General features: G+C 36.1%; 1 protein-coding gene across 2 annotated transcripts in view; it reads left to right on the forward strand.

The window, feature by feature from the left end:
* The window catches only part of AGPAT4 (1-acylglycerol-3-phosphate O-acyltransferase 4), a 186,353-nt gene that overhangs the window by 167,116 nt on the left and 4,529 nt on the right, over positions 1-14,708 (forward strand). For both annotated transcript variants that reach the window (XM_023503319.2, XM_003769595.4), the window contains exons 6-8: positions 2,173-2,275; positions 6,416-6,491; positions 9,868-10,066. In XM_023503319.2, the coding sequence (XP_023359087.1) occupies positions 2,173-2,275; positions 6,416-6,491; positions 9,868-10,066 (378 nt within the window). The remainder of the gene's footprint in view (positions 1-2,172; positions 2,276-6,415; positions 6,492-9,867; positions 10,067-14,708) is intronic.

The raw sequence follows: 14,708 nt of genomic DNA on the forward strand, positions 1-14,708 counted from the left end.
TACAGAGGCTAGAACCAAAGAATTGTAGCTCACAGATTTACTATCTGAAGATGGGACAAAAGAAAAGTCCTGGTCTACTGAGGTATATTCTTGGAAACTCTATTGTAACCTTGAATTTAGTTCCTCGAAGATGCAATGTTATTGTGGGAATGATTAAATAGTATTAATAAAGTACTATGGGCAACTAGATGGTACAGTGGGTAAGAATATGGAATTTAGAGCTAGGAAAAACTGAGTTCAAATCTTGCCTCAGATACTAGTTTTATGGCCCTTGGCCATACTTAATCTCTGTCTACCTCAGTTTCTTCATGTAGAAAATGGGGATAGTGATAGTACCTACTTCACAGCGTTGTTATAAAGTTGTAAGAATCAAATAAGATGCCATATGTACAGTGCTTCATGTGCTGGTCTATTCCTCCTCACTGAGACTGGAGGATAAGTCTAGGTTTTTCAAAGATTGTGCCCATACAGCAGAAGCTCTGACAAGTCTTAAGCTGATAGAAAGTGTTCAAGAATCTGCTAAGGAGAAATATAATTACATTTGAACAGAGAGGCTCCTCATTGGGTTGGCTACTAGATGATTAGGGTTGGGGTTTTTTGGTACATTTTCAGGAGTGGATGGAATGCTAACTTGGAGTCTAGAAGACCCAAGTTCTTCAGAATAGAGAAAAGTGGACTCAAACTTTTAGACCATATGAGATAAAGGGGTCCTAGAAGACCTTTTCTCTATTTTGGGGGGTTTTCATCCACTTCCTTTAACGTATACTAGTTACTTTAAGTGAAGGAGGCAATTGGTTGACTCAGTTGACACCCCTCCTCTTCCCTTCAAAGGAGCATTCAGCTATTGGAGTAGAGAACTGACTTCTATTCCTAATTATGTCACCAGCCCACTTAAGAATAAACTAGTTCATTTTCTGGCCCTCTTTTTTCTCAGTTTGGTTTAGTTCTGTAATTCTAAGTACTATTCTGTGGTGAACCTTTGTCCTACTGAGTTGTCAGAATGATTTTCCCTGCTAATATCACAATACCAAAAGGGAATGTAAATATCACGGCTATTCTCTCAGTTCTCTATGCTTTGAGTAGTTTATACCTTCAGGATAATTGTCACTCCCAAGGCAATGCTGGAGGGAATTTGACTCTTCCCTTTTCCTAGGATCAAACTTTAATCTGGTGGAGACAAAAGTAGAAGTACTTTTATTCCCAATTTCTGATATTTCCTAGGGCTGTACAACAAACCAAAACATTGGAGATCTCAATAGAGTTTAAAAGCATTAGAGCCTCCATTAATCCTTAATACAAATTTTTCCAAGATTTAGAATGTATAAGAAGAGTGCAATATAATGATTTCCCTCCTTCTCTTTTTAGAAAATATTTTTTATTATTATGTAACAATATGAAAAATTAAATTTGCTTTGTTACTAATTATTTCATTATATCAATATGATGTTAATTTTGTTTAAGGCTTACATACCTAATAATGGTCATAGGTGGAGTATGACTCTTTGTTTTTCCTGTTGTTTGGTTCATTTCTCCATGCTGCCTCTCTTTTTATATTTAAGTGAATTTCAGTGCATATACTGTCACAGCTTTTCAATCACTCTCTCCAAGTTTCCATCAAGACTCTTGGTCCATTTATTACTATTCACTTTATTTCTCAAATGGCTGTATAGTCAGAGTGTATTGTCTTTTTCTATTACCAGTTTTCTTTAAACCTACAAAACAAAATTGAAGTATCTCTCTCATTGTGATTCCCCCTTACCATTTTTTCTTACGTGGCATCCTGTACCATTCATGTAGCAACTAGCCAGGTTTCCTCTATTGTTTCTCTTCATTCTGGTATAGCTTATTCATAATAAAATCAGGTTTAAATTTTATTTTCAGTGTGTTGCTTTGGGTATTTCTAGCTTGCATTTTATCTCAATTCCTCCTGTGACTTGGGGAAATATGCTCAAAGATGATTTCATTTGCAATAGCTAAAACTTTCATGCTCAGAGAATGTATTTTGAATTCATGGGAGTTTTTTTTTGTATCAGTATCTATTATATATTATTGACCAAGAAAATTCAAAACAACAATTGTTGGTATAGTACCTGAGGACAAAGCACTGTTGAAATGAATGCACTGAAGCTTACTCAAGAATATGGTGTTGATAACTCTGCTTTCTTTCCACAGTTGCTGCTGTATATGACTCTACACTCAATTTCAAAAACAATGAAAACCCAACACTCCTGGGTGTCTTAAGTGGAAAGAAATATCATGCAGATTTATATGTAAGGCAAGTTATCTTCATTGCTCTAAAACACACATATATTGGCTTACAGTAGAATTATTAATAGATAAGGAGTCTCCTTTTTGCTGCTAGTCAGTGAGATCTTCATTGATTTCTCTTGTATTTCTGAATTTAGGAATAATGGGTAAATATTTACTGACACAATGCCTTGGTGTGATTTTTTATAGTAAATCATTTATAGAGTGGCAGATTTTTATTTTGTTTGTGTGACCCTAGTGAATAGCTACCTCTTTTCACCTAAAGGCAGTAAAATTCATACAGGGAAGATAAGATGGCCTAGCAGAAGTCACTTGCGGATGTGTTTATGAAATAAGAATGAAATAAGAAGGGAATCAAGGTCATGCAGTTACAAAGCCAGTGTCTTGTAGAAGTGTAACCAGTGCTTTGATTTCATGATTTGTTAATACTAGTTTAACAGAGATTTCGGTGAATTGGTTATACGAGGTGACTGTTGATGAAATGTGTACAAGTGTGTGTAAGAAATATAATGTCAATATATAGCATTGTATCTTAAGAACAGATGCTGGGATGATTGGTGTCCTCCAATCACATAATATTGGAGAAAGAACAGAATTTTAAAATGTTTGAGTAAGATAAATGAATTGTATAATGTTTTTGGAATATTGGGGGCAACAAGGTGGCACAGTGAACAGAGCACCATATCTGGAGGCAAGAAGACTCATCTTTATGAGTTCAAATCTGGCCTCAAACACAATCTGTGTGAGCCCTAGACAAATGACTTAATCTAGCTTGCCTCCGTTTCCACAGTTGTAAAATGAACTGGAGAAGGAAATGACAAACCACTCCAGTATCTTTGCCAAGAAAACCCCAAATGGAGTCATGAAGAGTTGAATATAACTGAAAAACAACAACAAAAGGTTTTTTAAAAATGGAAAATGTTAATGAGAGATAAACATAGTAAAGACATTCATTTGAAGCTGTACCATTCATGGCAGTCATTGAAAGTTTCCATAAGATTGGGGGAGGGGGGTGAAGTTATGTGGGTACTCATTTTCCTGAAGGGTAGGTGGGGCAGAGAGAGTATAAATGGCAGAATTCTTGTACATTGCTCTCAAAAATATATAAAACATTAATGGCAAACATCTTGACAAATTATTCCATGATACATGTTAGGGTGCTTTAATACATGCAATGTTTAATCTATATCAGATTGCTTGCTGTCTAGCATTGGGGGGGAGAAGGAGAAAAAATTGGAACACAAGGTTTTACAAAGGTGAATGTTGAAAATTATCTTTTCATGTATTTGGAAAGATAACATATATATATGCATGTGCGTGTGTATGTATGTATATAAAATATGTTCAAGTTTTGTGATTTCACTGTCCTCTTAACACTTTGTGACAACAGATCACAAACCATCTTTGACTTGGTAGATAAGTCCTGGGAGTTGCTTAAGGCACATAAGGTCTAGTAACTTGTTGAGAGTCACTGTTAGAAGGGAAATTTGATCTCATTTCCCCATTGCTAAACCCACAGTACTCTATCCACTCTACCAGGCTTCCTGATATCATAAATTATTACAGCATTAGCAATTAGCATACATTTTGTTAACATCTTCTTTGAGAACTTTGGTAAATGGATTTGAAAATGATTCACACATCTCTGACATATCATAATACTCAGTAAAAAGTCTTTGACAAGATTTGAAAATTATCATTAGTGAGTCAAATCTAAAAGCCATTCCTACCAACAAAGGTATTCTTTCATTCCTTGATCACTGTGGAAACGAGGAAGGCAGTACTCTCCTGGACTGTTATCCAGTCACCCAAAAATCTGAAATGCCTGTTAATTTAAAAATTGGCCAAGACATTTAGCATTTTACTTATTTGTTTTAAAACCTAAAAAAGTTGCTAAAATACAGCAGAGCAGCACAGTTTAGTTCTTTGTAAATATAAACAAAAGTATATTCAAATAAATTGAGTTTTTTCTAAATGTAACCTGAGTAAGAAATTCAGACGGAGAATTCGCAGAGAAATCTTGATGTTCTTCAGCCTGTACTGACCTCAAGGAATCTTTACTGATTTTTTAGTATATTCATTACATATGTGTATTTTTTCCTTTGCCCATCCCCTAGGATTTTCTTTTAAATAGAATAAAACATATATCTTCTCAAAGATAATAGATAATTTATCTTATTATCTAGTAAAGGAAATATAGTCTAGTATATAATCTAGAAAGGAAAAATAATATGATAAGTTATTTTGAATTGAGAATCTGTTTGTAGTCAAGTGAAACATATATTTAGCTTAATTCTAGCCCTGGCAATGAATTATTTCCAAATATAGTGGAGAGATGAAGCACCATTTCCCTTTTACAATCAAGATTGGTTCTACTTGGGGGATCCCGAACCATATTTCTGTAATATGTACATCATTGTAAACATCATATTATAGTGAATGGAGGGCTACACTTGAAGGTCTTATGGACCCCAGTTCATTTCCTGTCATAGGCTGTGTAGCAGTACACATTTATAGTCCTGGGTATTGGGCAGACCAATGCTGGTAGATCACCTGAGCTCTAGAGTTCTGAGCTTCAGTGGCCTAAGCCAATCAGGGATCCACACTAAGGCTAGAAACAATAGGGGAGCCCCAAGAAGGGCCTTTTAGATACTTAAAGAGGGGCAGACCAGCCCAAATCAGGGAAGTAGAGTAAGTTCCACTCAAATAAAAATTATTGTGAATTCCTATCATAGGATTGTTATGGGGATTAAATATACTAAAGCTCATGTGTTTTGCTTATGGGAAGTAAAGTAAGGGACTTCCTTACTTTTAGGAAGTAAAAAGCCTTCAGGGACTATTTTATCATCTTTTAGCAAGATACTGTTCTAGCAAGTTTGTTTGACTCAGAAACAACAAATTTGATGTTTTACATGTGTGTTTATGTACATACATGTGTAAACTGTTAAGAATCAGATACAATGACAGCAATAAGTTGAGACAACTCTTAGTTAAGAAGACAGACAAATCGCAAATATTCTATAACACAAAGCATAACAGTTTAGTGTCATTCAGTGTATGACAAATCCTTATTATACTGTTACACTATTTATATTTATTTTACACTTATTATACTATAACAGTAGCCCCTTTTGTGGTATAATAGTTGATGTCGGCAAGGAAATCCCTCAGTGATGACCATCAAAAGAAAGTTATGTTACATTCAATATACTCTAAGAAGGCAGCAAAGTGTATTAAAAACTATTTTATAATATGTATTCTAAAGCTTAGAGTGAAAGGCCACTCTGTGGCCTTGGAAATGTCTTTCTGTGGCTGGTCAGTCTTCTAATTCATCAAATGGCAGGGCCCTGGGATGGCTTTAAGAATACAAATTGGATTTTCAAAGGAATTTAGAGATACAGAATATTGTCTCAGCAGTGATCTATATTTGAGGAGTTAAAGCATCAATTTTAAAAGGAATTAGTCATTTTGGATTCTTGTCACTTGGTGGTAAAGGTAAGGAATGGGAGGCAGAGTTAGAAATGCAGTTTACCCCACTTTGGGGAAAGATGTGAATCTGTGTCATTGTATCAAGCATTTTAAGTATGCTTTAAAATCCCACACTTGTGTTTTGGTCCCATGCTCCCAAAATACATGTATTGAATTTGCCAATTCCTATTAATTTAATTTCCTATTTTATTTTCAGAAATGGTTCTATTTGAACTACTTAAAAGCTTCAAGCAGTTTTGTCTCTGAACCATAAAATCCAATGGGATATTATTTTGGGAGGCAGATCAAGGCTGACTGGAGCACTTAATCTATTGACAGAAGTCCCTAGGCAGACTTAGAATTGAAAATTTTGTGCTCTGGCCTGGCTTTGGCTTTTATTTAGAAATCTTATAATCCTTTTCATTGCCCAAGAGGGCAGTAAAATTGTCTATTCCATAATTTGATGGCAACCATGTTTTCATCAAATGTACCTACAGGATTTTGCTTTGACTTTAAATTTTTCAATTAAAAGAGTGAGGTTGGAATTTAGAATTCAGAAGTGAAGCCTCTTAAACTTCATAGAAATGGTGGCCTTTTATCATAAGGGGTTTACTCTTTCTGAACACTTGAGTAGCCTGTCCTGTCCTTATTTTTGCTGCTTTTTTCTTTGTTTCTGCAGAAGGATTCCATTAGAAGAAGTCCCAGAAGATGAAGAAGAGTGTTCCAGATGGCTCCACAAGCTCTATCAAGAGAAGGTTGGTTGGCTATTTTGCAAGTAGTCTGAGCTCTCATAGTGGTTTATAAATCATTTAAATAATTAATTTCCCCTGCAACAGAAGATAGCTCTAGCTGTGCTACTAGTATCAAGTGGTTGAAATGTTCCAATTTGTAGCCTGCTTTACTGTTTCTTTTGTTTTCCTTTTCTCCTGTGTCCTAAAGTTTCCACTATCTTCATGTTAAAATTCATTAGTCTTTCTATCAAAGGATGGGGAAGGTAAATACAAATAATCAGTTAATTCTTGATGTCAGTGGATAAAGGAAAATTTGGCCTAGACTCTGAAAATAATAAGCTATAAGCTTTTTGGGGGGGGGGGGCAGTAAAAAAAATAATGAAGGGGTTTTTGATCATTCCGTATGAGAATAAGTTGAAAGCTGGATGACATAGCTAAGAAGTACAGCAGACAGAATATTAGATTTGAAGTCTAGAAAACTTGAGTTCAGATTTTCGTTCAAACACTGTATTAGCTATAATATCTCCAGCAAGTCATTTAATCTCCCTTACCCTGAATTTCCTCACCTATAAAATGTGGATAGTAATAACATTTCTGAGGATCAAATAAATGAAAATGTGTAAAATGCTTTGCAAACCTTAATAAGGTTATTTAAATATGAGCAAATGCAAAGGACAAATCCGATCTTTGCAGATTGGTATACAATAGATAGAGCACTGTACTTGGAGTTAAGGTGCCTGAATTAAAATCTGGCCTTGGATACATACTACAATTATCCCTTCCACAATGTGACTTTCCCTATCACACTTTTGATATATTCCAGGTCAGCATAAGAAGTTAAGTGGTAATTTTGGGGGAGTTATGAGGAAGCCACGATAACACATGAAGGTCAGCATGATACAGAAAAAGCTTAGAAACTCAGAAAAGCATAAAACATATGTATAGTTTTGTATAATATCAACATATTTTATCTTTTAATATCATTTTAATTCAGATTTCGTCTCTGGTGATGAGAGACAAAAATTTTACATGGATTTTCCAGATTGCAGGGAGTGCCATGCGATTCGCCTAACGCCTGCAATGGAGAAAGGATAACTGTAATTGTATGGCCCTGGACAATTCAGTTAACTTCTTTTTGCCTCAGTTTTGTCACCTCTAAAAAGGAAGTAATAATAGCACCTACCTTCCAGGGTTTTTGTGAAGAGAAAATCATATTTGCCAAGCATTTCACAAACCTTAAAGTGCTATATAAATGTTAGCTGTTATAATGCTCTTTCTAGCACTGACAGTCAATTATCTATGATATTTATCCACTTACATATTCCAATTATGTCCTCCCTAGCCATTCAGTTTTCCTTCTATGGCCTCCATCTGTAACCAGACACACTCAAAGTAATGTGCATATGGGGGAGGGAAGGGAGGGCAAAAGCTAATCTAAAAGGGAAAAGAAGGCATATTGCATATTTAATTGATTTTAATTTAGCTCATTTGAGTCAATAGTAGGCTATGAATCTTTTTTGTGGTACCACATTATTTTTATATTATACAAAACTATACAAAAAAAGCCTTTTTTTAATATAAGAAAAAGTCAAGTTTATTTTCTTCTGTGTGGTGATTTGTTACCCAAAAAAACATTGACTACTGTGTTCAGTTTAGTTTTCAGTCTCTTCAGAGAAAGCTTGTGGCAGAGATAACTATCTGATTAATCATGAGTTCTTCACAGCCTTATTCATAATCTGATCTAAAGTGCAGAAATCACAGGATTTGAAAGTTGGAAGTGACCTCTATAGTAATCATCAATTCTAACTTGAACTCAAAGAAAAAAAAAAATTCCACTATAACATATCTGACAAGGGAGTATTAAAACTCTTAAGACCTCCAATGAGAGGGAATCCACTACCTTTCAAAGCTCAGATTGTTATGCACCTTTTCTTGAAATTGAGTCTAAAGTTGCTTCTTTGCAGCTTCTACCCATGGCTCCTGCTTCTGACCTCTAGAACTAAGCAAATGAAGTTGACTCTTTCTTCTAGGTTATAGCTTTCAGATACCTAAAGACAGAAATGAGATCTCTTTCTTTTTAATCTATATATCTCCAGTTCTTCTAATTTATTCTCATTTGACTCAAATGGGGGAGGACAAATAATAAATGTTAATAAAGCATCTACTGTGTGAACCAATGTGCAAACTGATTTACAAATTTTAAATCATTTAATCCTCATAATTATCATAGGAGGTAGATATGAATATTATCCCCATTGTTCAAATGGGGAAACTGAGGCAGGCAGCAATTAAGTGACTTATCCAGGGTCACAGAGATAGCAAGTGTCCAAGGCTAGATTTGAACTCAAGTTCCTTTAGCACCCCAGTTTTCTTTCTCTGGATACTGTGCAGCTTATCTGTATTCATCTTAAATTTTGGAACCTTGTATTCCAGAATGTAGTTTGGCTGAGCAAAGTGTAATGAGACTATTATTCTTGGAAGGTGTGTGTGTATGTGTGTGTGTGTGTGTGTGTGTGGTGTGTGTGTGTGTGTGTTTGTGTGTGTGTGTGTCTCAATATCTCTATCTCTCTGTCTCTCTCCCTTTTCCCCTCTTTGTCTTCCTCCCTCTCTCCTTCCCTCTTCTCCCTCCTTTTTCCCCTTTTTCTATCTAAATGAATCTTTTTATCATCATAAGTTTTATCTACCTGCTTTCTTACCTTATGTTTGTTTAATATTTTGTTTTCCTAACACTCTCATGTGTGTGCCATAGTAGATGTAATGTTGGATTTGAAATGAGTAAAAACTGGGTTTGCATTTTATTTCTGATATTTGATAGCTGTGTGGTAATCTCTCTGTGTCTCCATATCATCTGTAAAATGGAGATTATAGTGCCTTTAAAAATAGGGTCATCATGAGAGTTAAACAGTGTGTCTAAAATATTTTGCAAATGTTAGTTGTTTTCTTTTTATTCTTATCATATGATGGCATTCAGATAAAAATGGTATGATGACAAGATAACCGTCTTGCCATTATTCTGTAGCTACTCAATAGATCTCTGGGGCTGAAGTCAGGAATACCTTATTTCAAATTCTGTTTTCTATGTGATTCTGGATAGATAACTTAACCTCTTGTCTGCTTTAATTTTCTCATCTGTAAAGTGGGGATAATAAAACCACTTATATTGCAAGGTTATCGTGAGGATCAAATGAGATATTTGTGAAGCTCCTAGCCCACTGCCAGGCACATATAAATATATGCTATGTAAGTGATATGTAAATGTTTATTATTTTATATTTAATGTTATGACCTCCCCCTGGCCTTGGGACTGCCTTTAGTCTGATGAGCTCAGCTGTTGCTCCCCCCACCCTCCTTTTCAACTCCTGCCCCCATAAGTTCACCCTTGTACTGCTTTTCCTCCCAGGATGCCTTTCAGGAGGGATACTACAGGACAGGCACCTACCCGGGCACCCCCATTGTGCCACCTCGACGACCCTGGACTCTCCTGTGTTGGCTTTTCTGGGCCCTGCTGCTTCTGTACCCCTTGTTCCGACTGGTGGTTAACATGATCAGCAGCGGCTCGTCACTGACACTGGCCAGCTTCGCCCTTGTCATCTTTGTGGGTAAGTGGGACAGCTAACTTCTGAGCTAGGTGGTAAGGGGGTACAAGGGAGCGAGCAGGCTCCTAGCACCTAGTCTGAGACTTTTCCCACCCAGAACTTCAGATGAAGGAACCTGGGCTGGGGCTGAGAATGTCAGAATTGCCAGAGCATTTGGTGGTCACCTCACCCAGCATTTCTCAGACTATAAAGGTTTTCCAAGGAGCTGTAATGGAAACCTAGGTCCTCAGAACTCTCCCCCTGTCCTTCTGTGCTGGTCCCCTCCAGCTGGAGATTGAGCCCTGGCTGCCTTATGTCTCCCACGTTTGCATAGATCACAACTAGTGCTGAGGGGAGCACAGGGTCCACTGGCTGGAGTATTCCAGGGTCCAGAATGTTGGTCTAGGGAGTTCCCTTCCAGCCCTCGCTCCTGAATCCCAGAAAATCCTATCACTTTTGTTAATACAGCACTCATGGAAGGGAAGACTATAAAGAAGCAGAAGTAAGAGCAGCAGCTTCACTTGCCTTTTTGTCCTCAATCTAAATGCAGCCCTGCTGTCAGGTCTATTTGGGAGCAGTTTTCCTATCCTCTGTGGCAACTTCCTGTTTCCCTGGTTGTGTTCTCATTACTGTACTTTTCTTTGGAGATTTTCCACATTCAGATTCCTTTTTATTCTTTCTTTTATTTGGTGTCCCTAACCAAACAGTTAATCATAAAACATTGATTGAATTTCTGTTATGTATCAGGCTAAGTGCTGGGGCTGCAAGGGTCAAAAAATGGCCTCTGTCCTAAAGAGGCTTACAATCTGATAGGAGAGACAACATGAAAATTCACACAAGCACATGCACATAAAAGCAAAGCTTAAGAGTTGGGGAGGCCAGTCCCTATATTTATGCACACCTGCATCTTTGATTTCCTTCACAAGCTAATTGTACAATAATTCAGAGTCTGATTCTTTTTGTACAGCAAAATAATGTTTTGGTCATGTATACTTATTGTGTATCTGAGTTATATTTTGATATATTTAACATCTACTGGTCATCCTGCCATTTAGGGGAGGGGGTGGGGGGGGGGGTAAGAGGTGAAGAATTGGAACAAGAGGTTTGGCGATTGTTAATGCTGTAAAGTTACCCATGTATATGTCCTGTAAATTAAAGGCTATTAAATAAAAAAAAAAAAAATAAAACTCAAAAAAAAAAAAAAAAAAAAAAAAAAGAGTTGGGGAGGCTTCCAGCAGAATCTGTTATTTTGCTTGTTTCACATCCTGCTACCCACTGCCTCTTCCCTCCCATGAGAAGACTTTCTGGTGGGGAGGAGTCTTCTTAGTCTTGGATGGGTAGTGTAATTTGCCCTGGACACTCCTGGGAACAAGACTTACCTTTCCTTTCTTAAATTTCACACGGATCTGGCAGACACTATCACACCTAGCTATATATTCCCATCCTTCCTTTCCATAGTCAAGCATTTATTTATAGGGTGATAGATGTGAATTCAGGAAGATCTAAGTTTAAATCCAGACTCAGCTACTTACCAACTGTGAATCTAGGTAAGTCACCTCAGTTTCTTCATCTGTAAAGATGAGGATGTGATAAAAGCTGGTTTCTTATGAAAGTGAGATAATATTTGTAAATTTACAAATCTTATAAGTGCTACATAATTGCCTCCTATTATTACTTATTAATGACTGTTAATTGCTTGTTAATACTTATTTGACAGGTGTGATAGGAAAAATGAATCATGATTCTTAAGACAGTGCTTTATTTGATGGCAGGTTTTGGAAGGACTGAAGAGAGTTTATTCTAAAGCTCATTCACTTTTGTTAAAGGATCTTTATTTAAGAATGTCTATTTTATTTATTTTTTTAAAAGATCATTTTTGTAAGTTCAGAATAAAATAAATAAAAGACACAGCTCAAAAAGCAAAACAAAACAAAACAAAAAAACCCCAGTTTTCCTTATAAAGAAGGGAGTTCACAAAAGTTTGATTGAAGTGAGAGTTTCTGGCACTTTGAAAAGTACTGAAGTACCAATCAGTTTGTTGTTATCACAAATAAGAAAACTGAAGCCTAGAAGGGTTCATCAAAATTGTTTAGTTCTATGGCATTCCTGTATTTTAAGATTTCTACCAATTTCTAGTGACTCAACTGAGCACCAGTGATATTGCCAGAAGGAACCTAGATACTATTTCTAAATATTTTAAAGTTATGAGTAAGAAACTACTGATGATAATGATTTCTCCCAAATACGATGGGTAGAGAATAGAGGGAAAATGACTTTGAAAGAGAATAGCTGGCTAAGAAAATGGTCCCTGAAAATAAGATTTGGATTTCCAGAATAAGCTGCCTGAATCAGGTACTTTGCTTATCTCCTAATCAGGATTTTAACCTCTGTGTGTTAGCCCCATTTTGATTTGTTATTTTAAATTGGTTGTGTGCCTTTTTAGCTTCTTCCTCTGTTTTAAAAAGGTACTAATAGGAGTCCAGAGGAGCACAGGGCTCAGTGGAATCAGAAAGACTTATCTTCCTAGTTTAAATCTGGCCTTAGACATTACCAGTTTGACCTTTAGCAAATCACTTAAACCCTCTTTGCCTCAGTTTCCTTATCTGTCAAATGAGCTGGAGAAGAAAATGGCAAGCCATTCTAATAACTGGAGTTGTGAAATATTGGAAATAACTGAACAACAACTAGAAATATAGTAGTGATGGTGGTGGTAATAGCAGTAGTAATGGTAGAGTTAGTTGTTACTTAGAAACCATTTGTTACTGTCTTAAATACAAAGACAAAATATTCCTTGCCCTCGTAGAATTTGCATTCTTGAATGGGGGAAAGGGCATACAAAAAATATTATACAAGGGAATAAGTCTATACTAAATGATACAAAGTAGTTTCAAGAAGGAGACATGGCTGATCAGGGGGTGTTCAGGAAAGGCCTTTTTTAGGCTTTTATACAGATAAATCACTTGCTACTTTTGAAGGAAACTAAAATTTTAAGAAGTAGAAGTGAAGACAAAGGTTCTGGACAAAGATTACAGAGGAAGAAGATGGAATATCATGTGTTGGTAATAGCTAGCAAGCCATTTGCACTGGAAGAGTTGGTGTAAGAGGAATAATAGGAAAAAAAAGCTGGAAAGATAATGGGCAGCATACCATGAAAGACTTTAATTGATAATATGTTGATTTGGAATACAAAAGGATGTCACCAAAACTTTTTTGGTCAGATTTATCTTTTAAAGATAGAATCTTGGTGATTGCATGGAAGATGAAAGAGAGAGAAGAGATTAAAAGCTATTGCAATTATTTGAGAAAGAAGTGTTGTGGGTTGAAAGGTTTTGAGTTGAAAAGAGAAAATAATAGATATTAAAGAAAGGTTTTAAAGGCCTTTAATAGTCCAAATTCTGCTGCATGACATATGCCCTGAACTGTCTACATCAGTGCAATTCTAAACAATAAACAATCTCTTCCTTCCAGGCCTCCAAATTTGTTTATTTATTTATCCTAAGAGGGAAATTACATGTGAATTTAGCTTTTAGCCAAAGAGATGATAAAGGATCGATAAAGGATGAGCTCCTTAGAGATTGTTAGTAGATAAAGTACTTCCTCGGATCCGGAAAATGCCTCTTTATGAGTTAAAACTTAGCCGTAGACACTTAGTAGCTGTGTGAGCATAGGCAAGTTACTTAAGTCTGTTTGCCTCAGTTTCTTATCTGTAAAAATGAGCTGGAGAAGGAAATAGCAAACCACTCCAGTATCTCTGCCAAGAAAATCCCAAATGGGGTGAAAAATAACTGAATGGCAAGAAAAACAACAAATCATAATATTTAGTATAGGTCTGATGCACAGCGCGTCAACCAAACTTTTTTGGTGATCTTAATAGTGATTTTCCTTATAATTAGAAAAAAAAAATCAAAGTAGTTTTTTCTATTTTGAAAGTTCAGTATACCTATCTCAGTGGCTTCTAAAATCCTGTGACTTATCTCCTTAGAATCTGGATGTATTTTATTTTTGTTAGTGTTTCCCTATGTACCCAGAACAGTGCTTACCACACAGTCGGCAGTTAACAAATCTCTGTCACATTGATTTGAATTAAATTCATAGCCGCTTCATGCCTTCATCTCAGCATCCTTGCCCAAGAGCCTTTTCTTTGACCTTGTGCCAATGAATATTTTATCAATGACCTTATAAAGCATGGTTGGGAGATTGTTCAAATCTATTAATAACACAAAGCTTGGAGGAATCGCTGATCATGATTGACAAAGCAATGATCCAAAAATATGCTAGTGGACCCAGCTTCTTAAACTATGGGTATCTTAATTGAATGGGAGGAGTTCATGAAATTAAGATTTATTGTCAGTAAAGTTTGATTTACACATCTCTATATCCAGGGTTATGTAAAAGTTTCTCAAGTGGAAAGGGGTCATAAATGAAAAAAGCTTAAGAAGTCCTGGAATAGATTATTAAGGCAGGTCTTCTAAGGTTAAATTTTGTGGGGACAAATACAAAGTGCTATATATTTTGTTTTACAAATACAACATAGCAGAAAGTGAGGTGTCTATATAATCAATCCTCTGAGAGACATCCATATATTTTGATGGATTATGAAGTCCTATGGCAGGCAAAAAAGCTAAATATGATTTGGGGCTTCGTTGAGAGGTGGTGTTGAATGTGG

This window comes from Sarcophilus harrisii, chromosome 4 (assembly GCF_902635505.1).
Source record: "Sarcophilus harrisii chromosome 4, mSarHar1.11, whole genome shotgun sequence".
Lineage (NCBI taxonomy): Eukaryota > Metazoa > Chordata > Mammalia > Dasyuromorphia > Dasyuridae > Sarcophilus > Sarcophilus harrisii.